This window comes from Felis catus, chromosome C1 (assembly GCF_018350175.1).
Source record: "Felis catus isolate Fca126 chromosome C1, F.catus_Fca126_mat1.0, whole genome shotgun sequence".
Lineage (NCBI taxonomy): Eukaryota > Metazoa > Chordata > Mammalia > Carnivora > Felidae > Felis > Felis catus.
In genome coordinates this window covers 183,085,565-183,107,779 of record NC_058375.1, presented here as the reverse complement: position 1 = coordinate 183,107,779, position 22,215 = coordinate 183,085,565, and the positions used below count along the sequence as shown (strand labels likewise).

At 38.2% G+C, this 22,215-nt stretch overlaps 1 protein-coding gene across 2 annotated transcripts in view; it reads left to right on the top strand.

Moving 5' to 3' along the window:
• Positions 1–3,927: 3,927 nt before the first annotated feature.
• The window catches only part of PGAP1 (post-GPI attachment to proteins inositol deacylase 1), an 84,800-nt gene continuing 66,512 nt past the window's right edge, over positions 3,928–22,215 (top strand). The window contains exons 1-3 of one of the 2 annotated variants that reach the window (XM_011285444.3): positions 3,928–4,211; positions 10,657–10,810; positions 12,219–12,394. In XM_011285444.3, coding sequence (XP_011283746.2) covers positions 4,065–4,211; positions 10,657–10,810; positions 12,219–12,394 — 477 coding nt within the window. In that variant the 5' untranslated portion in view covers positions 3,928–4,064. Of the gene's footprint in view, positions 4,212–10,656; positions 10,811–12,218; positions 12,395–22,215 lie in introns of those variants that run through there. The other variant, XM_045034198.1, reaches the window with a different exon arrangement.

Below are 22,215 nucleotides of genomic sequence, written 5' to 3'. Positions count from 1 at the left end.
AAGATGAGTTTACAAACCAAAATTACAAAGCAGTTGAGGAAATCTGATATCATGAGAGATAGCATGGATAGCATCATGAGAGATACATATGGGAGAAATAACAATGAGGAATTCTAGATAACACATAAATGATCTTTAGAATGAAGGTGTTTAAAATATTTTTAAAGAGATTTAAAAAGAAATTTTTAATGGTTGTTTTTTATTTATTTTGAGAGAAAGAGATAGAGAGCAAGCAGGGGAGAGGCAGAGAGAGAAGGAGACAGAATCCCAAGCAGGCTCCACACCATCAGTACAGAGCCCGATGTGGGTCTTGAACCCACAAACTGTGAGATCATGACCTGAGCTGAAATCAAGAGTGGGGCACTTAACCGACTGAGCCACACAAGGGCCCCAAAGAGATTTTCAAAATACCAATGAACTCCATAAGGTAAGAGTAGAATCTTATGAGAGACCAAGGACAGATGAATTTGAATAAAAAAAGAGAAATTTTAGACATAAAAAAATAGTCATTGAAATAGGACAACTTCTCAGCATATAGGATAAATAATAAACATTTAAGACCATGAATTGGGTGAACTAGATCACATGGGATAAAGACTGAGAAGCCAAAGGAGTAGGAGAAAACCCAGTGGAAAATGGTATTAAGACAACAGAGGACAATGTTTTAAGGAAGTGGCAGAAAGATCAAGTTTGACTGAAAAGTGTCATTTGGATTTGGTAATTTGGTCAGTGGGTACCTTTGCCGGAACAGGTTCCTTGGAGTGATAGTGGGGGAGACAAAAATTATGGTGTGTTGAGGCACGGATGGGAGGTGAGGAATTGGAGATAAGTATTGGCACACCTTTAGGAACCTTGACTGAACTAAGAAGGCAAGAGCTACAGGTGATAATTGCAGGGAGGATTATTCTCTTTTGAAATGAATAAGATTTAAGCATATTAACATGCTTTGGGGGAGGGAAGATAGATGGCAAGTGATTGACAGAGACTTTAACTTGATAGAACTAATTTCCCAAAGAGAAAGGAGGAGGGGATGGAACTAAAACACAACTAAAGGGATTTGCTTTTGATGTCCTCTGAGGAACAGCAAAGTACCATAATAATGCTTACTTCATGCCAGGTATTGTTCCAAGCATTTTAGATATATTAACTGAACTGGATGGAGATGATGAACTTGAGAGTGAAAAATAAATGTTTATCTGAAAATCAAAATGATCTTTTTTTTAATTTATTTTTATTTTTTTTAACGTTTATTTATTTTTGAGAAAGAGAGAGACAGAGCATGAACAGGGGAGGAGGGTCAGAGAGAGGGAGACACAGAATCTGAAACAGGCTCCAGGCTCTGAGCCATCAGCACAGAGCCTGATGCAGGGCTTGAACTCACGAACCGCGAGATCATGACCTGAGCCGAAGTCGGATGCTTAACTGACTGAGCCACCCAGGTGCCCCGAAAATCAAAATGATCTTTAGAAATACGAAGATAAAACTGTGTAGTAATAATTTCTAAAAGAGAAGGAAGAAGAGGTGGTGAAGGGAGCTTAAAAAGTGGTGGTCTGATGAACAGGAGAGGAAGTTGACCAGAAACATAAAAGTATTTCAGAATAGTAATGCAAATGATTGTGTCACTTTCTCCTATAGTGCTCAGATATACTAGTGTCAGAGCTCAGACACAGACTGTAATGACCCATGGCTGGAAGTCTGTAAGCAGCCTGGGATGGCGAGACACAGTTCAGGAAGTTGACAGCACTGGCAGAGGGTGGTTAATTGAGGCTCACTGGGGTTAGGTTAGATATGAAAGGAGGTGAGGCCAGGAGGGGGATAATAATGGATAGGAAAAAAGAAAGTAAAAGAGTTGAAACAGAAAGATTACAAACGTAAAAAGTCCATTAACTCTCTATCCGACGACTCCTTTCTGAGGCATCAGGTTGCCACAAGCCGTGAAGGCCACCAGAAGAGTATGCTATGTCATCTTCAAGTTCATGTAGCATGTCATCTTTCTCCATGTAGCATTATAGTCCACTGACCAGCGTTACTGGCATCACCAAAGAGCTTGTTAGAAATGCAGAATCTTGGGGCACCTGGCGGGGGGGGGGGGGTGCTCAGTTGGTTAAGTGTCTGACTTCAGCTCAGGTCGTCATCTCACAGTCAGTGAGTTTGAGCCCCGCATCGGGTTCTGCGCTGTCAGCACAGGGTCCTCTGTCTCCCTGTCTCTGCCCCTTCCCCCACTCACTCTCGCTTTCGAAAATAAACATTAAAAAAAAAGGAAAGGGGCGCCTAGGTGGCGCAGTCGTTAAGCGTCCGACTTCAGCCAGGTCACGATCTCGCGGTCCGTGAGTTCGAGCCCCGCGTCGGGCTCTGGGCTGATGGCTCAGAGCCTGGAGCCTGTTTCCGATTCTGTGTCTCCCTCTCTCTCTGCCCCTCCCCCGTTCATGCTCTGTCTCTCTCTGTCCCAAAAATAAATAAATGTTGAAAAAAAAATTTTTTTTAAATTAAAAAAAAAGTAAAGAAATGCAGAATCTTAAGCCCCACTCCAGAAATACTGAAGCAGAATCTGCTTAACAGAATCTCCAAGTGATTCATACCACATTAAATTTAAGAGGCACTGGGGTAGAAAGAGAGTGTAGATTCACCCTCGGTTTGTATGTGCTGCTCATGATATGCTAGAAGAAACAAGGGGCAGACATTCTGTGATGCTCTTGAGCTCCCAGACTTTATTACCTATTTTGTATTCATTATTTATATTGTATTTTGTACTTATTACCTATTTTATGTATAACTTAAATCGTTTTCCAAATGATTTGTCATCCTGTACACTAACTCCTCCCTAATTCCATCCCACAAAACTGAAATGAAGTGAAATGAAATTTAGTGTCAAAATTAATTCTAGGGAAAAATTTGCAATTAGCCACACACACACACACACACACGCATCTGTTCTTCGTTCAACTTTAAAGAGTGATACCGTGTCTTCGCATAACATTCCAGCGTAATGAAGTCACTATTCATGATTAGGAATGGTGTTTGAACTGCTTTTCACCCCCTTCTTTGTGCAAAACCAAACTGAAATTCTTCTAGATTTGAAGTAAGTCACTTGAGAGTCTGAGTGGAAGCTCGAGCGAAATTGTCTCTTCACATTAATTTGGAACCAAATTCCGAAGAGGTGAAGATCCTGGGGAGCAAGGCAAGACAGCGTCCAACTGGTCACGCTGACAACTGTTGGAAGCGTCAGTGTTCATGGAAATTTTAATACCGTTTCCTAAATACCCGCAATGCTTTTTGTGATTCAGGCTTTCATCTTACACCAAGAACTGAATCTTGTCGACCTGCTGGCTGTTATTTATGTGCTGGTGCTTTTAAGTGCTGTTCCCCACTGGGCCAAGGTCTCTGGTCAAAGAGCGGGAAAAAAATCATTGGTTCCCTTCTCAAGCTAACTGGTCCTGAGAGCTGTGAACGTGCCCCAACACCACTGGGAGAACCGAAATTGCGGAGGCCTGAGGCATTTCAAAAGCGAATGTGGCTTTTAAACTGCGCAAGGCTAGAGAGGTTTGCGACGTGACAGCTGACGGGCCCCTTCCCCCCGCGGGGTCAGCTCCCTACCAGTAAGCGTCTCTCCCTCTCCAGGTTAACTCACCACACACCCACGCCCCCCCCACCCCCCTCCCCCCGCCAGCCCTTCCCCCTCCTCGCCTCCTAGGTTCCCGCGCCCTCCTCTTCATTCCCTCAGCCAGCCTCTCATAGCCTTTCGCGCCCCCTTCCTCCTTTTCCCTCTCATTGTTCCCTCCCTTTTTTCCCTTCGGTCTCTCGCCCTGCCCACCCCGCTTTCATCCCTTCTTTTTTCCCCTTGGATTCGCGCTCGCGCCGCAAACGCCGCCTCCTCTCTCTACCAGAAGCGGCCCGGCGGGAGACGCAGCAGGCCGACTTCGCGCAGGCGCACTGTGGGGCGGGCGCGCGGGCAGGCTGGGCGTCCGCGCAGGCGCTCGCTGTCCGGGCTTCGCTCAGGCGCTGGCTGCTAGGCGTTCTTCGCGTCTCTTGGTCCGGGTTTGGGGCCGCGCGCCGGCGGCGGCACCATGTTTCTTCATTCAGTCAATCTCTGGAACCTGGCGTTTTATGCCCTTATGGTCTTCATGGCGACCCTGGGGCTGTGGGACGTCTTCTTCGGCTTCGAGGAGAACAAGTGCAGTATGAGCTATATGTTTGAGTACCCGGAGTATCAGGTGAGGTTCGGCTCTCTCACCTGGGCGCTCTGAGACTCGGGCCCCTCCTGTGGGTTTCTCCTGCTTTGGCTCCCCGCGCCTCTGTGGCACCCGTATGCCAACCTCGTCTGTTTTTTGTTTTTTGTTTTTTTCCTCCCAGAAGACTTTGCCGACCACCCGCCCTCCCTGCTCACCTCACCTACCCTTTGTGTCGTCTTTTTTTTTTCTTTTTCTGTTTCTGTTTCTTTCTTTCTTTTTTTTTTTTTTTTTTTTAGATTTTTACTTTTGGGGGATGTCTACACACGATATGGGTCTGGAACTTCTAACCCCAACATCAAGAGTCTATGCTCCTCCCACGAGCCAGCCGGGCACCCCGCCTTTGTGTCCTCCCTTAAAGTGGGGTGTTAGGTAGACGGTTCCTTGAGCATCCTCCCCGCCCCCCATAGTTGCTCCCCTGTCTCCCGCCCCCTTCCCGGTCCCAAATCCCAGGCACTGGTTGTTTTGACTGCCCGGGCCCACCCCGCCTCATTCCCAGAGACGCAAACTCAGCGCCTCTCCCTAAACCTAAACCCCATTTTCCCTGCGTTCCTGCCTTAACAGGTGCCCCTGGACCCTCGTTGGCTTTCCACGCACCTAATTCTTCACCATCCCGCGCAGTGATTTGCACGTCAGCTTTCGCTTTTCTGGAAAGGGACTGAGCTTCCGCAGAGTTTGTGTTGGCTAGATCCCAAGACCGCCTTTGAGACTCCAGGGTCTTACCTCTGTGTGAAAGGCTAACCTGGGGAGGAATTAAATGGAAAACTGTTGAGGTTCCGTGCTGCCAAGTTTTGCGGAACCTCCGGTTTTGTAGGTTACCGGCCCGTGCGTGTGCACGCAAGCCTGTGTTTATGCTTGTCGCCTCTTAGCAGTTGTCTACAAAATCTACTTCATAGTGTTGTTTTTGTTTTCTCGCTGTGTTTGCAATTTAGGAGAGACCCGGCCCTTCAGTCTCGAGAGCGCGCGCGCCGCCCCCCACCTCTTCCGTTCCATTTTGAGATTTTTCTATCACAACTGCTTCAGCAGTTCAGCTTAGGAGAATTTGGAATTTCATTCATGACCAGCTGTGGTGACAAATTACACAACTGTCCAAAAAATTTTCTCTCGAATGATTGTTTTATTTCTAAACGCATCTCCTAATTATGGAATACATGTTATAATGGTAACCCATCATAGAAAGTATGTGTACTATAATACATTACTGATAAAACGCATTCTTCGTATATTTTTAAAACCATAGCAGATTTTTTTTTTTTTTTTTAAGGTGTAGAATGCAGATCGTGATTGCCTCTGCCCAGGGCATTGTGGATTAGCATATTATTTGATTAATGCTGCTATTATTTAGATCGTAAAAATACCTAAGGTTTAAATTGTTGAAGAACATCTTTTCCCGTGGGCAAAATTCTAATTTAGATTTCATTTGCTTTGAGATCCTTATCTTGGTTTTGCATCAGTGCTTATAAAGGAGTGGAAGAACTTGATACCAGATGCTATTGAAGGAGAAGATATTAATGTGTTACTTTTGTCTCAGTTTCTAAGCACATATGCCGGTTTATGTTGATCAGAGTCTATACATAGCTAAATACGTGGGCTTTTAAGGTTTTTTTTAAACCGAAAATAGAGCCCTTATAATCTTTCATTTTTCTGTGGTGTAATAATTGAGAAACTCAGTAGTCACTTTAATTTTCTACTTCATTGAAGAGTTTGATTAAAACAAAATTATCTGTAACAATACAGAACTAATTCCCATTTATTTTGAGATTGCCCACAATTATTGAAGCTACTTTAATGTCTGCAGTAGTGGAAATTGCTTAGTGTTGGGAACAAAGCATATGGACCTCACAGATGCATTTCTTGCCTCATAAAATTAACTGGAAAGACAGCAAATTAGCTAATGCAAAAGAGCTGTTTGGGTTTTTTTTTTGTTGTTGAGTAGTCTATTTAGCTATTTTGATTCAAATTACTTTTTTGTGGTTTTACTATTCCGTTACTGTTAATAATTTGTCAGTACAGTAATAATTACAGTGGCAGCAGTTTCTGATTCACATTTTCAGTAAATATTTATTTTTATGATGTAAAAAGAGGCTGTGTTAATTCACTACAGTATTATATTCGATTCTTGTATCTTACATTGTGTACACCAGGTCGTGTTATTTTAGAAATATAGTTAAAGCCTGTCTATAGAATTGAGTCATCTTGAATATAGTGAGATTTCTGGATAACTGAGATCGTTCTATTAAGAACCAGTGGTTTTTAATGAATAAAAGTATTCTAAATACGTCCATCATATGTATTGTTTACTTCTAGTTCTATCTCGTAGTAAGCTTTCTAATTGTTCACAGGTTGATACCTGCATATAAGTTGACATATTCGTTGGCTTTTCAGCTTCTTGACACTTTTCTTCTTTTTTACTGTTAGTTTGCATATTTGTTAGCTGAATTTTAGAAAAAATGAAAGATAGTTGAAACACACTCTATTTTATTCTTCATTTAAAAAATAAAAGGTGGGACAGGAATTTGAACCTATTTGTAAGAATGAAGTTTTGAATTTAAAATGGAGTATTCATTTTCTACCTTTGGTTTTCGTAGATTCACTTACTCAGAGTTAACTGGACATCTCACAGACCTACCAGGCGAAATACACATTATCCCTTAAAGCTTCTTGCTTTATTATGATAGCAAGGCACAGCTTTTATTTGGTAGCAAACAGTTTTAGGCAAATTGTAGAATTCAAGAAGAAACATCTGTGTTGTTTTTCTCCCATATAGTAATTTATTTGACCGTCTTCAGGTAAGTGACCTACCAGTTGCTATCTGAAGGAAATATTGATATTGGAAAATACAAATGGTAGCATTTTGTTATTAAGTGTGATGTTCGTTTGGCAAATAATTTATTGAATAACTACTCTGTGTCCAGTATATTCTAGATACAAGGTATGGGTAAGAAGGAATTAGAGATGAATCAGACTTTGCCTTTATGTCTTTATAGTACCGTGGGGGAGACAGGAATGTAATGGATAGTTAAAATGTACTAAATGTTATAGTTTCACTGTAAGAGTGCATATGAGGTTCTTCACAGAAGACAGTGTCCAAGTTCATCTTCAGTAGTCAAAGGCTGTAGCCAAGTTGTAGTGAATTAGAGGATATATATGTATATGTGTGTGTGTGTGTGTGTGTGTGTGTGTGTGTGTGTGTATATGTATATATATATACAGTTCACATTGCAGGAATAGGGGTGCCTGGGTAGCTCAGTCGGTTAAGCATCCAACTTTGGCTCAGGTCATGATCTCACTGTTTGTGAGTTTGAGCCCCATGTTGGGCTCTTGTATTCTGTGTCTCCCTCTCTCTCTGTCCTTCCTCTGCTTGTACTCTGTCTCTCAAAAAATGAATAAATGTTAAAAAAAAATTTTTTTAAAGAAAATTGCAGGAATAAAGAATAGCATTTGTGAAGGTGGGAAGGCACCAGGACACATTGTATAAGCAGTATGTATATATATAAACTGCTAACACTGATTGCCTTCTGGGTGTAAACTACTAGGTGGCTAAAGGACTAGTGGTGGAAGAGAGCCTTTTCAATGTACATTCTATTGAATCTTGAATTTTGAAGCATATTAAAAATAAATTTTAAGGGGCGCCTGGGTGGCGCAGTTGGTTGAGCGTCCGACTTCAGCCAGGTCACGATCTCGCGGTCCGTGAGTTCGAGCCCCGCGTCGGGCTCTGGGCTGATGGCTTGGAGCCTGGAGCCTGTTTCCGATTCTGTGTCTCCCTCTCTCTCTGCCCCTCCCCCGTTCATGCTCTGTCTCTCTCTGTCCCAAAAATAAATAAAAAAAAGTTAAAAAAAAATTAAAAAAAAATAAATTTTAAAACATGGCATATGTAAGTTGTAAGAAAGGTAAGAATAATTAGAGCCAAATATTAGAGGACCACTGTCTTAAGCCTTTATAAATGCAGTCAGGAAACACAGAAGTTGTATGTTTTAACAAGGTATTTCTTGACACCACTATGGACTCTGGATTGTAGCAGGAGGTTATGACAGGGAGAAAGACCAACCAGTCTAAAAGATTCAGTTGTCCCTAGGTGTTTTTATTAAGCTGGAGTTTTTAGGGGTGGGATGAACAAAGAGCCAAGAGCTCTTTGTAAGATCTTTTAAACTGCATTTTGATCAAAATCTCTTTTTTCTCCTTTTTTTCTTAATTATGGAACTCAAATTTGAATTTTCCAGTTTTGATTTACAAGTAAAAGATATGTGTCATAAAAAAAGACATTTGTTTCTTGAATTGGTATTTTTCTAGTACTTGGGAACTTATTAGAATTTTTGTCTTTTGAAAGAGTTTGGGGTTTAGAGATTAGAAGGACCTGTACTAAGGCAGAGTCAAGAAGGGATGGGCAGCAGGGGCAGGATTGTGGACATGTTATTTAAGTATAAGTGTAATTTATTTTGATTGAAGGTCTGTTTTTGGGAAGGTGTGCTCATTTAAAATAATATATGCAAAATAATTTAAAATATATGGGACTCTTGTTACTATAAAAGTTTTCTTTTAAATCCCTTGACCCTCATCTTTTTCTTCATCAGCATCCTTTTCATAGGCCTATAACTTTCTGTCTTTAATCTGGTCAGAACCCTTTCTTTCTCTTCCTGCCACTCCCAACTTGAACTTGTTTTTCTATCTCTAGAGAATTAAATATTTCTTTTTCAATATATTGATAGTTTCCTATTCTTCTGAGTTAAGTTTCAGCTAGTTCAAAACTTAATGTACTAAAAAGAATGATCTAGGGGCACCTGGGTGGCTCGGTTGGTTAAGCATCCGACTTTGGCTCAGGTCATGATCTCGCGGTCCGTGAGTTCGAGCCCCGCGTCGGGCTCTGTGCTGACAGCTCAGAGTCTGGAGCCTGTTTCAGATTCTGTGTGTCTCTCTCTGACCCTCCCCCGTTCATGCTCTGTCTCTCTCTGTCTCAAAAATAAATAAACGTTAAAAAAAAAATTAAAAATAAATAAAAAATAAAAATAAAAGGAATGATCTAATATTCATGTACTGTCATATCAAAAGATGTACTAAATTGGGAGAAGTTTAGATTAACATTTTCTTGTTCTCTCATGTTTCCTTTTTGCTTAATGTATACTTAATCAAAATATTGCATCATTTTAGTTTATTATACATTGTGCATAGTCAGTATTGGGGCTAATTTGAGTTGAAGCCCATATATATATAAAGTGAATTGGGGGATTAGTATTTCTGCATTTTGGGTATTGGAGGAGATAAAATTGCTAATATTTTAAGCAATAAGTGCACAGTCTCTAAAGATGTTTTCAGGTGTTATTAACACAGATTGTTATGGTAATATTTTTAAAAGAATCTTGAATGTGTATGGATAATCAGAATTCTGCTTCTTAGAACAGTGAGGTTTTTCAGTGTCATTACCATTTATAGGCTTTAAAATTCATTCAGTAGTTAAAATTTTTATCAAGCACATGTACAGCACTGCTAGATCATTAAATCTATTGATGTCTACTTAAAATCTATTCAATGTAACTGATTTCATTTTTAATGGTTCTATACTCAAAAAAGGGGCAGAAGAAGAGAAGGAGAGCTTATACTTTACCATCACATTCATAGATGCTTATGTTTTGGGGATGACATTAAGACCTAACTTCTGTTTTGTTGGAAAAAAAAAATTGAGTGAATTACTGGCTCATTTGTTATACAAAGTATGAATTGCAGAGTAGTTTAAGGCTTGCTGACAAACCATACAGCTGGTCCATGAAAACTGAAACAGATGCTAATTCATTGGCATGTTTATGGTGAGAAAAGTGTACATGTCTTGACCAAGACATGGCTGTAAGGTTCAGATTAATGTGTTAAGCACATTGCAGAACAAAGCATATTAAGTTGAGAGGTCAGAAAGCTGTATTACAAAACAAGCTTACTTTGTTTTGAATGGTATAACAGCTGGAATATATAGTTGGGCCTGAAAGAAAGGAGAGACATTACAAAATAGTTTAAAATAGCAAAAAAGAATTGATTTGATAATGGAAAGCCTTTATCATTTCTAAGTATAATTGATACTGATACTATATTAAGAGCATTTCCAATTATATTAACATGTAACTTGCTGACATACTTCAGTGTTTTTCTTTAGTCAGTGGCTACTTTGAGTAATTTGCATTCATTAGAATTTCAGGTGGTTCCATTTTATGCGTTCTTGAAAACTGCATGGTTCAAAACTCACATAATTCAAGACTAATTCTGCATTCTACGTATGAATAAGCTAAAAGTAAAATTTGTTTGGAACATTAAGTGCAGTTTTATCATTAGTAGTATTTTTATGCTATGCTGTTTCAAATGTGTGTAATACAGAAATGGACACAGTAGGCTGAATTGTATTAATACAACTAATTAAAGTGAAATTGCTTTTTTTTTCTTTTTGCTGTAGAAAATAGAACTTCCAAAGAAACTGGCAAAACGCTATCCTGCATATGAATTATATCTTTATGGAGAAGGATCCTATGCTGAAGAGCACAAAATTCTCCCTTTGACGGGTATTCCAGTTCTCTTTCTTCCTGGTAATGCTGGAAGTTATAAGCAAGGTAAGTCTTGGGGTTTGGGAGTGAGTCAAATGAGTGAAGGGAGCCAGCTGTATGTTGATGGATAGTAAATAAGTTTGTGGTGATGATCACTTTGTAGTATATACAGATGTTGAATTATAAAACTGTACACCTAAAGCTTATATAATAAAAAAGGAATGAATTAACTGATAACATGAATTACATGGTGCAATGTGGATAAATCTTAAAAACATAAGTGAAAGAAGCCAGTCATAAAAAAACACGTATGTGATCCCATTTATAGAAATGTCCAGAATAAGCAAGTCCATGGGACAGAAAGTAAATTAGTAGTTTCCAGAAATTGGAAGGAGAAGAGGAATGAGAAGTGACTACTAATGAGTACAGGGTTTTCTTTTTGGGGTAATTAAAAATGTCTAACGTTAGATTAGAGAAATGATTGTAGAACTCGATGAATATACTTTACATTGAATTGTACACTTTACATAATGAGTTGAATAGTATGTGAATTACGTATGTTAAAAAAATGGAATGGCACATAGGTATTTTGTTTGCTAAACCATACACTGCAATTTTTAATGCCAGTTAAGGCAATCAGTTCACAAATTCTGTGGAGTTAACAGAACAAAACCTGAAACAGTGATGGAAGCAGGTAGACCAATGAGGAAACTATTAGAGTAGTTAAGGCAAGAGATGATGGTGCTTACATTAGGAAGACAGTAGTGGAAATGATGAGAATTGTTGATTGGGGGATATGTTTGGAAAGTAGAGTATGATAAGATTTACTGATGGATTGGATGTCATGTGTAAGAAAAAGACAAATCAAGCATAGGTATCTGAACCAAGTGAGGAGCATATTATTTCTTGTAGGGATTTTCTCATTCTTAAAATCCTCAAGCATGACTCATATAGATGACTAACATTTCTTACTCTTCAAAGAATTCTTCCCCTTCCTTTTAGCTGTTGTCTCTACTGAAGTGGAAGCAGGTAAAGAATGAATGACCTGTTTACTTTCTATTTAACTTAAATTTAAAAAACATTTAGGGCACAAGACATACAGGGCACAAACAATGATTTGTTCTTCTGAATTGATACTGTTGAAGGATGTCACCCTGAAGTAGGTTGTTTATACTTGGGAGTGTGGGATAAAGTTATTTGTTAAGAGACTTTGAAGCAACTTTTGAAAATTTTGTTTGGGGCACCTGGGTGGCTCAGTCAGCTAAGTGTCCGACTTTGGCTCAGGTCATGATCTCATGGTTCATAGGTTCAAGCTTCACGTTGGGCTCTGTGCTGACAACTCAGAGCCTGGAGCCTGCTTCAGATTCTGTGTCTCCCTCTCTCTCTGTCCTTCCCCCACTCGTGCTGTCTCTCTCAGAAATAAATAAAACGTTAAAAATTTTGTTTAATGTGCACATTGTATTTTCCTCTGCAGTCCGTTCTGTTGGCTCTATTGCACTTAGAAAAGCAGAAGACATTGACTTCAAATACCACTTTGACTTCTTTAGTGTGAATTTCAATGAAGAACTGGTGGCACTGTATGGTGGAAGTCTTCAGAAACAGACCAAGTTTGTACATGAATGCATTAAAACAATTCTCAAACTCTATAAGGTAGGAGATAAGCATGCAAATCAATAGTGATCACCTATTAACATCTTTTTTTTTAAGACATTCAGCATATTTTAAATCATGTCTTTGTTTATATGGAAGTTACAGATGGCACAAAGGTTTGTTTTTGGTTTTGGTGGGAGTCTTATTTTGAACTCCGTGGTTTTGAAATTTGAATTGGATTTATAAGGGGCGCCTGGGTGGCTCAGTCAGTTGAGCGTCCAACTTTGGCTCAGGTCATGATCTCATGGTCTTTGAGTTCGAGCCCCACATCAGGTTCTCTGCTGTTAGCACAGAGCCAGCTTCGGATCCTCTGTCCCCCTCTCTCTCTCTGTCCCTTCCCTGCTTGGGCTCTCTGTCTCTCTCAAAATAAATAAATAAACTTAAAAAAAAAATAAGAGAAAAAAAATAAATTGAATTTATAAGAAATGTCTCTTGTGAATTTAAGGGAAAAAAATTTTTTTAACTTTATAAATCAGAAGTGCATTGAGTTTCCTAAAGATCATTTAGTATGGATTTCTGCTTCTAGTTATGAATAACTTGTACTAGGGTAGACCACTTCCGTATGTAAGCAACTATAAAGCTAGCCAAAATATTGAAATACATGTTTTTAAGTGTTGGCCAAGGACCTTGATCCCTGAAAGAAGGAAAACGTGAGGTGAGCTTCATGATTGCCCTGATTTTCTGCCTGAAAGCATTTCCCAGACCATGGGACAAGTGGGTAAAGATCAAGCAGAGCACATTTATATAATTGAACTGAAGAAGGCAGAGATTGGAATTTGGGACTACTGGAGTGGTTAAATCTGTGGGCATGGTATTAGAAAGAAGGGAGTCAGGCAGAAATAGAAGCTCTAGAAATTTGCATTTTTCAACTTTGAATGCAGTGCTGAATATGCACAGGGCAAGAAGCTACAGGGCAATGGCATACCGAGGAGGAAGTGATGGGATGTATCTACCTCAAGTTCAAGGAATAAGGAGCAATATATATCTTTAGAGAAATTTGAAAGAGTGGTAAAACAGTCTAAAAATCATTCTGTGCCAACACTTCTAAACAATGTCAGGGATAAAATACCACTGCCTACTGAGGTGGAGCCACTGCCTCCCATAGTATGCCAGAATGAAACTCCTGGCAAAAAAAAAAAAAAAAAAAAAAAAAGCTACTGGAGGAATTATTACCTGAATTGAGATTCCAGAGGTCACATGGTGCTAGGAAATAGGAGTTCTGATCAGCTGGAGCAGGAAGACCTATTTGAACACTCTGGGCATTGTTGAGATCCCAGAAAAGATGCTATTTAGGCATAAGACTATTCTATATTCTAGGTCTAAAGTAAGAGCTATTTTAGGATCCACCTTAATGCTTAAATAGAAGCCTCAAAAATACTCAAGGGTAAGGGGTTAAGTAAGGTAAGGTAAGTATGTATAACAAGAGAACAGATGAGGAGTCTCAACAAAGACATGGAAACTATTAAAAAAGAAGAACAAAAAGGAAAATATAGAACTGAAGCAATACATACCAGAAATGAAAAATTCAGTACATAGGCTTTAAGCCAATTGAATACTACAGAATAAGAGATCATTGAATTTGAAGGTACGACAATAGAAACTATCCCAAAATGAAACACCGGACAAAAGAATGAAAAAGAAAGAGCCTCAGGAACCTGTGGGGCAATATTCAGTAATCTAAGATTGATATCATTGGAACTCTAGAAGAGAAAGAAATTGGAAAGGAAAAAATATTTAAAGAACTAATGGTCCCCAGTTGGTCAATTTTGATTAAAATTTTTCAACCCACAGGTCCAAGAAGATCAGTGAGTGTTAAGCAGGAGAAATACAAAATCACACTTATATGTATCATAGTCAAATTGTTGAAAACTAAAGTAAAGAGAAAAATATTAAAAGCAGCCAAAAGAAAAAGATCCTTTACCTAACATACAGAGTAAACATACAGAGTAAAAATTACCAGTGCTTTTACATAAGAAATAGTGAAAGCCAAAAAACAACAGGATAACATCTTAAAGATCTTGGAGATGAGGTTAGGAAGGGTACTCTTCAACCTAAAATTGCATACCCAGCAAAAATATCCTTCAAAAGTGAGGGCAAAATAAAGATATGTTCAGAGTTATAAAAACTGGCAGTTTGTCATTAGTAGACAAAGGGAAATAAAAGATTAGCATTAGGTGAACAGTACAGTAATACTTGCTGTAGACAAGATGAATGCTAATTAATGGGTGAAAGTTTGAGGAGAAAAAGGATATTTACATGATCTCAAAGAATCTTTTCTGAAATATTCATTAACTACAAAGGGGAAGAATAACTTTACAGTGGAGAAACCTGGCAGATACCATCTTAACTAAGATTAACATCACCAGTAATAACACATATTGATAGAAACCTCCTTGACATGTGTAATAAGACATACTGATATAAATCTCCTTGACGTGATGCATTGAGAAGGTTGCAGCATAATTTCTGTGGCATTGTCAACCTCACGTTAATCATAAGAAAACGTCAGGACAACCCAAATTGAGAGTCATACTACAAATAATCAGTTCTGTTTAAAAGTATCACGATCATAAAAAAGTGAACACTGAAGAACTGTCACAGGTTAGAGGAAACTAAGGAGAAATAACAATGCGAGGTAGGATGTTGGATGAAATCCTGAAATAGAAAAAGTACATTTGTGAGAAAATGTATGAAATTTATATTAGGTCTACAGTTTAGTTAATAACAGTTGAGCTGAAGTTAAAATGTTAATTTTTTTAAAGTTTTATTTATTGTGAGAGAGAGAGAGAGAGAGAGAGAGAGAGAGCGAGCGAGCATGCATGGCAGGGGAGGGTCAGAGACAAGAGAGACAATTTCAAGCAGACTCCACACCATCAGTGCAGAGCCTGATGTGAGGATAGAACTCATTAACTGACATCAATACCTGAGCTGAAACCAAGAGTAGTAGGACGCTTACCTGACTGAGCCATCCAGGCACCCCACCAACGTTAATTTCTTTGTTTTGATAATTGTCCTATGGCTATGTAAATGTTAATAATAAATGAAGTTGGATGAGAGGCATAGGAGAACTCTCTTGTGCTATTTTTGCAACATTTCTTTAATTTGTTCAAAATAAAAAGGTTAACAATTTGTTTACAGCAAAAAAACGCCCATAGTATGAGGTTTATAACTTATTTAGAAGAAAAATGTATAATAATGGTGAAAAGGATGGGGAGAGGAATGTATAGAATTATTCCTTTGCATTAAGTAAGTGGTATAATATTAATTCAGAGTAGACCAATATGGTTGCATATTGTAGTTTCTAGAATACCAGCGACAAAAGGGAGAGATAGCAAAACAGTAAAGAGTAAATGGAGAAGAAAAAGAGTAAATGGAGAAGAAATAGAAGGAAAGAAGAAAGAAATAAGCTGGGACAAATAGGAGACAAGAAACGAATGACAAAATGATAGAGTTAAACCCAACTACATCAATAATTACATTAATTACAGATAGATTAATCACTCCAGTTAAAGGAAGACATTGTCAGACTGTATAAGAAAGGCAAGACCAACCCAATTATATGCTAATCTATCTACTAGAAAGTAAAAGCCACTTTAAATGGAAAGATCCTGATAGATTACTTTTAAAAGAATGGGAAAAAATATACGTACACAGATCATTGGAAAGCTGGCATGGCTGTCTTAATATCAATTAAATAGATTCTAGGACAAAAGATATTAGAGTTAAAGGACATTTTACAATGATAGAGTTCATCAAGAAGGCAAAACAATCTCAAGTGAGTATGTACCTAATAACAAAGTTTCTAAATTCATGAAGCAGAAACTAACAACATAGAGAAAGAAATAGGTAAATCCATGATTAGATTTGGTAATTTCAGCAATCTTATCTCCATAATTCATAAAATAGACAAAATCAGTAAGGTATGGAAGATTTGAACAGTATTAACCAGCTTAACCTGTTGAAATTTATAGTATACTACATCCAACAACTGTAGAAATTTGTTACCTTTATTTTTTTAATTGGTTTTTTTGCTTTTAAAATTTTCTTCCTCGCATTTGTATTTAAATTCAACTTAGTTAACATACAGTGTAATAGTAATTTCAGGTGTAGAATTTGACAATTCATCACTTACATACAACATGAGTTCTCATCCACAGCAAGTGCCCTCCTTAGTACCCATCACCTATTCGACCTATTCACCTCCCTTATGTTTATTTGTTCTTTTTTTTTAATGTTTATTTATTTATTTATTTATTTATTTATTAAAAAAAATTTTTTTTTCAACGTTTATTTATTTTTGGGACAGAGAGAGACAGAGCATGAACGGGGGAGGGGCAGAGAGAGAGGGAGACACAGAATCGGAAACAGGCTCCAGTCTCCGAGCCATCAGCCCAGAGCCTGACGTGGGGCTCGAACTCACGGACTGCGAGATCGTGACCTGGCTGAAGTCGGACGCTTAACCGACTGCGCCACCCAGGCGCCCCTAATGTTTATTTATTTTGAGAAAGAAAGCTCATGTTCATGTGAGCAGTGGGAGGGAGAGAGAGAATCCCAAGCTGACGGTGCGGAGCCCGACTTGAGGTTCAGTCTCACAGAACTGCGAGATCATGACTACGGCCAAAAATCGAGCCGATGTTTAACCGACTGAGTCACACAGGCACCCCCATTTGTTTTGTTTCTTAAATTCCATGTATGAGTGAAATCATATGGCATTAGTCTTTCTCTGACTTATTTCACTTAGCATAATAACTCTCTAGCTCCATCCATGTTGTTTCAAATGGAAAGATTTAAAAAAAAAATTTTTTTTTAACATTTATTTATTTTTGAGAGAAAGAGACAGTGCAAGCAGGGGAGAGGCAGAGAGAGAGGGAGACATAGAATCCAAAGCAGGCTCCAGGCTCCGAGCTGTCAGCACAGAGCCCGACATGGAGCTTGAACCCATGGACCGTGAGATCGTGACCTGAGCTGAAGTTGGATGCCTGACTGACTGAGCCACCAGGTGCCCCAAAATGGAAAGATTTTCTTTTTTAATGGCTAAATAATACTCCACTGTGGTGTGTGTGTGTGTGTGTGTGTGTGTGTGCGCGCGCGCGCACGCGTGTGTGTACATACACATATATATACACCACATGTTCTCTATCAGTCAGTGGACATTTGGGCTCTTTCTATAATTTTGTTATTTATAATGCTGCTATAAACATTGGGGTGCATGTGCCCCTTAGAGTCAGTATTTTTTATCCCTTGGGTAAATACCTAGTAGTGCAATTGTTATATTGTAGGGTAGTTCTATTTTTAACTTTTTTTTTTCCATTTAAACAGTTCACTGTAGTTGTGAATTTATTTTATATCATTTGAGGGAGGTGGAATTTGGAGTTGATTACTACACAGTCTTCAACTACCTGGATATCCACCATAATATGTCTATTTAAAAAAATTTTTTTTAATTTTATTTTTTTAATTTACATCCAAGTTAGTTAGCATATAGTGCAACAGTGATTTCAGGGATAGATTCCTTGACACCTTTTTTACTCATTTAGCCCATCCCCCTCCCACAACCCCTCCAGTAACCCTCTGTTTGTTCTCCTTATTTAAGGGTCTCTTATGTTTTGTCCCCCTCCCTGTTTTTATATTATTTTTGCTTCCCTTCCCTTGTGTTCATCTGTTCTGTGTCTTAAAATCTGCACATGAGTGAAGGAAGTCATATGATATTTGTCTTTCTCTAATTTTGCTTAGCATAATACCCTCTAGTTCCATCCACATAGTTGCAAATAGCAAGATCTCATTCTTTTTGATTGTCGAGTAATACTCCATTGTGTGTGTATATATATATATATATATATATATATATATATATACACCACATCTTCTTTATCCATTCATCCATCGATGGACATTTGGGCTCTTTCCATGCTTTGGCTATTGTTGATAGTGCTACTATAAACGTTGGGGTGCACGTGTCCCTTCGAAATAGCACACCTGTATCCCTTGGATAAATACCTAGTAGTGCAATTGCTGGGTCATAGGGTAGTTCTATTTTTAATTTTTTAAAGAACCTCCATACTGTTTCCCAGAGTGGCTGAACCAGCTTGCATTCACACCAGCTTGCATTCCCACCAACAATGCAAAAGAGATCCTCTTTCTCCGCATCCTTGCCAACATCTGTTGTTGCCTGAGTTGTTAATGTTAGCCATTCTGACAGGTGTAAGGTGGTATCTCATTGTGGTTTTGATTTGTATTTCCCTGATGATGAGTGATGTTGACCATGTTTTCATGTGTCAGTTGGCCATCTGGATGTCTTCTTTGGACAAGTGTCTATTCATGTCTTTTGCCCATTTCTTCAGTGGATTATTTGTTTTTTGGGTGTTGAGTTTGATAAGTTCTTTATAGATTTTGGATACTAACCCTTAATCTGATATGTCATTTGCAAATATCTTCTCCCATTCCGTCAATTGCCTTTTAGTTTTGCTGATTGTTTCCTTCGCCGTGCAAAAGCTTTTTATTTTGATGAGGTCCCAATAGTTCATTTTTGCTTTTGTTTCCCTTGCCTCTGGAGATGTGTTGAGTAAGAAGTTGCTGCGGCCATATTTTTAACTTTTTGAGGAGTCTCCATACTGTTTTCCAGAGTGGCTTGCACCAGTTTGCATTCCCAGCAACAGTGGAAATAAATTCCCCTTTCTCCACATCCTCGCTAACACTGTTTCCTGTGTTGTTAATTTTAGCCATTCTGATTGCTGTGAAGTGATACCTAGTTTATTTTTGCTTTTGTTCCCTTGCCTCAGGAGATGTATCTAGTATGAAGTTGTTATGGCTGATGTCCAAGAGGTTACTATCTATGTTTTCCTCTAGGATTTTGATAGCTTCCTGTCTTATGTTAGGTCTTTTATCCATTTTGAATTTATTTTTGTGTATGGTATAAAACAGTGGTCCAGGGGCACCTGGGTGGCTCAGTTAGTTAAGTGTCTGACTTTGGCTCAGGTCATGACTCGCAGTCTGTGAGTTCAAGCCCTCCATCAGGCTCTGTGCTGACAGCTCAGAGCCTGGAGCCTGCTTCAGATTCTGTGTCTCCCTCTCTCTCTGTACCTCCCTGCTCACATTCTGTCTGTCTCTCTCTCTCAGAAGTAAATAAACATTGAAAAAATTTAAAAAGAAAGAAAGAGGTCCAGTATCACTCTTTTGCATGTTGCTATCCAGGTTTCCGAACACTATTTGTTGAAGAGACTATCTTTTTTACATTAGATACTTTTTCTGCCTTAAAAAAAAATTTTTTTTTTAATGTTTATTTATTTTTGAGAGAGAGAGACACACACACAGAGCACAAGCTGTCAGAACCCGACACGGGGCTCGAACTCACGAACTGTGACATTATGACCTGAGCTGAAGTCAGACGCTTAACCAACTGAGCCACCCAGGCGCCCCTTTTTCTGCCTTCTTGAAGATTAGTTGGCCATATAGTTGTAGGTCCATTTCTGGGTTATCTATTCTGTTGCTTTGATCTATGTGTCTGTTTTTGTGCCAGTACTGTCTTAATGACTACAGTTTGTGATATAGCTTGAAGTCTGGAATTATGATGCCCCCAGCTTTTCTTTTCTTTTTCAAGTTTGCTTTGGCTGTTCGAGTGTTTTGTGGTTCCATACAAATTTTAGGATTATTCTAGCTGTCAAAAATGCTGGGGGTATGTTGATAGGGATTGTATTAAATGTGTAGATTGCTTTGGGTAGTATAGACATTTTAACAATATTTGTTCTTCCAATCCATGAGCATGGAATATTTTATGTTTTTTTGTTCATCTTCAATTCTTTTCATCAGTGTTTTATAGTTTTCAGAGTACATTATCCTTTAGTTAGGTTTATTCCTGGTTATCTTACGGTTTTTGGTGCAGTTGTAAATGGGACTGATTCCTTGATTTTTCTTTCTGCTGCTTCATTATTGATGTATAGAAATGCAACAGATTTCTGTATGTTGTTTTTGTATCCTACAACTTTACTGAATTTGTGTATCAGCTCTAGCAGTTTCTTGCTGGAATCTTTGGTTTTTCTACATAAAGTATCATGTTATCTGCAAATAGTAAAAATTTGACTTCTTTCTTGCTGATTTGGATGCCTTTTATTTCTTCTTGTCTGAATGCTGAGGCTGGACTTCCAGTACTATGTTAAATAAGAATGGTGAGTGTGGTCGTCCCTGTCTTGTTTCTGACTGAAGAGAAAAAGCTCTCAGTTTTCCCCCATTGAGGATGATACTAGTTGTGGGTTTTTTGTATATGGCTTTTATTATGTTGAGGGGTTTTACATGAATGGATGTTGTACTTTGTCAAATGCTTTTTCTGAATCTAGTGAAAGGATCATATGGTTTGTCTCATTTTATTATGTGGTGTTTCATATTTACTGATTTGTGAATATTGAACCACCCTTGCAGCCCAGGAATAAATCCTACTTGATCATGGTGAATGATTCTTTTAATGTACTGTTGGATTCAATTTCCTAGTATTTTGTTGAGAATTTTTGCATCCATGTTCATCAGGGATATTGGCCTGTAGTTTTCTCTTTTTTAGTGGAGTCTTTCTGGTTTTGGAATGAGTTTGGAAGATTTCCTTCCATTTTTTTTTTTTTTTTTTTTGGAACTGTTTGAGAAAAATGGGTATTACCTCTTCTTTAAATGTTTGATAGAATTTGCCTGTGAAGCCATCTATTCCTGAACTTTTGTTTGTTGGGAGTTTTTTGATTACTGATTCACTTTCTTTACTGGTTATCGGTCAGTTTTTTATTCCTTTTTCAGTTTTGGTAATTTATATTTTCTAGGAGTTTATCCATTTCTCCTAGGTTGTCCAATTTGTTAGGATATACTTTTCCATAATATTCTCTTATAATTGTTGTATTTTTGTAGTGTTGTTTGTGATCTCTCTCAGTCATGAATTTATTTATTGGGGTCCTTTTTCTTTTCTTTTTGGTAAGTCTGCTAGAGATTTATCAATTTTATTAATTTTTTCACAGAACCAGCTCCCAGTTTCATTAATCTGTTCTACCATTTTTTAGTTCCTGTGTCATTTATTTCTGCTCTCATCTTTACTATTTCCCTTCTGTCTTTAGCCTTCGTTTGTTTATCTCTTTCAACCTCATTTAGGTATAAAGTTAGGTTGTTTATTTGAGATTTTTCTTGCTACTTGAGGTAGGCCTGTGTTGATATATACTTTCCTCTTTGTGATGCTTTTGCTTCATCACAAAGGTTTCAGACCGTTATGTTCTCATTTTCATTTGTTTCTATCTATTTTTAAAATTTCTTTCCTGTTTGACCCATTCATTCTTTAGTAGCATGTTGTTTAACCTCCATGTATTTGTGGTCTTTCCAAATTTTTTGTTGTGGTTTACTTCCAGTTTCATAGCATTGTGGTCAGAAAATATGCATGGTATGATTTGTCTTTTTTGTGCTTGTTGAGGCCTGATTAGTGACCTAATATATGATCTATTCTGGAGAGTGTCCCATGTGCACTTGAAAAGAGTGTTTATTCTGCTGTGTTAGGATGAAATATTCTGAATATATCTGTAAAGTTCATCTGGTTCAGTGTGTCATTCATTTTTTTTTATGTTTACTAAACCTAATTTTATTTTATTTATTTTTTTGACTCAGTAAATATTTTATTTTTTGCCTTTTTTAATATTAAATATAATTTATTGTCAAATTGGTTTCCATACAACACCCAGGGCTCATCCCAACAGATGCCCTCCTCAATGCCCATCACCCACTTTCCCCTCTCCCCCACCCCCCATCAACCCTGTTTGTTCTCAGTATTTAAGAGTCTCTTATGGCTTGCCCCCTTCCCTCTCTTT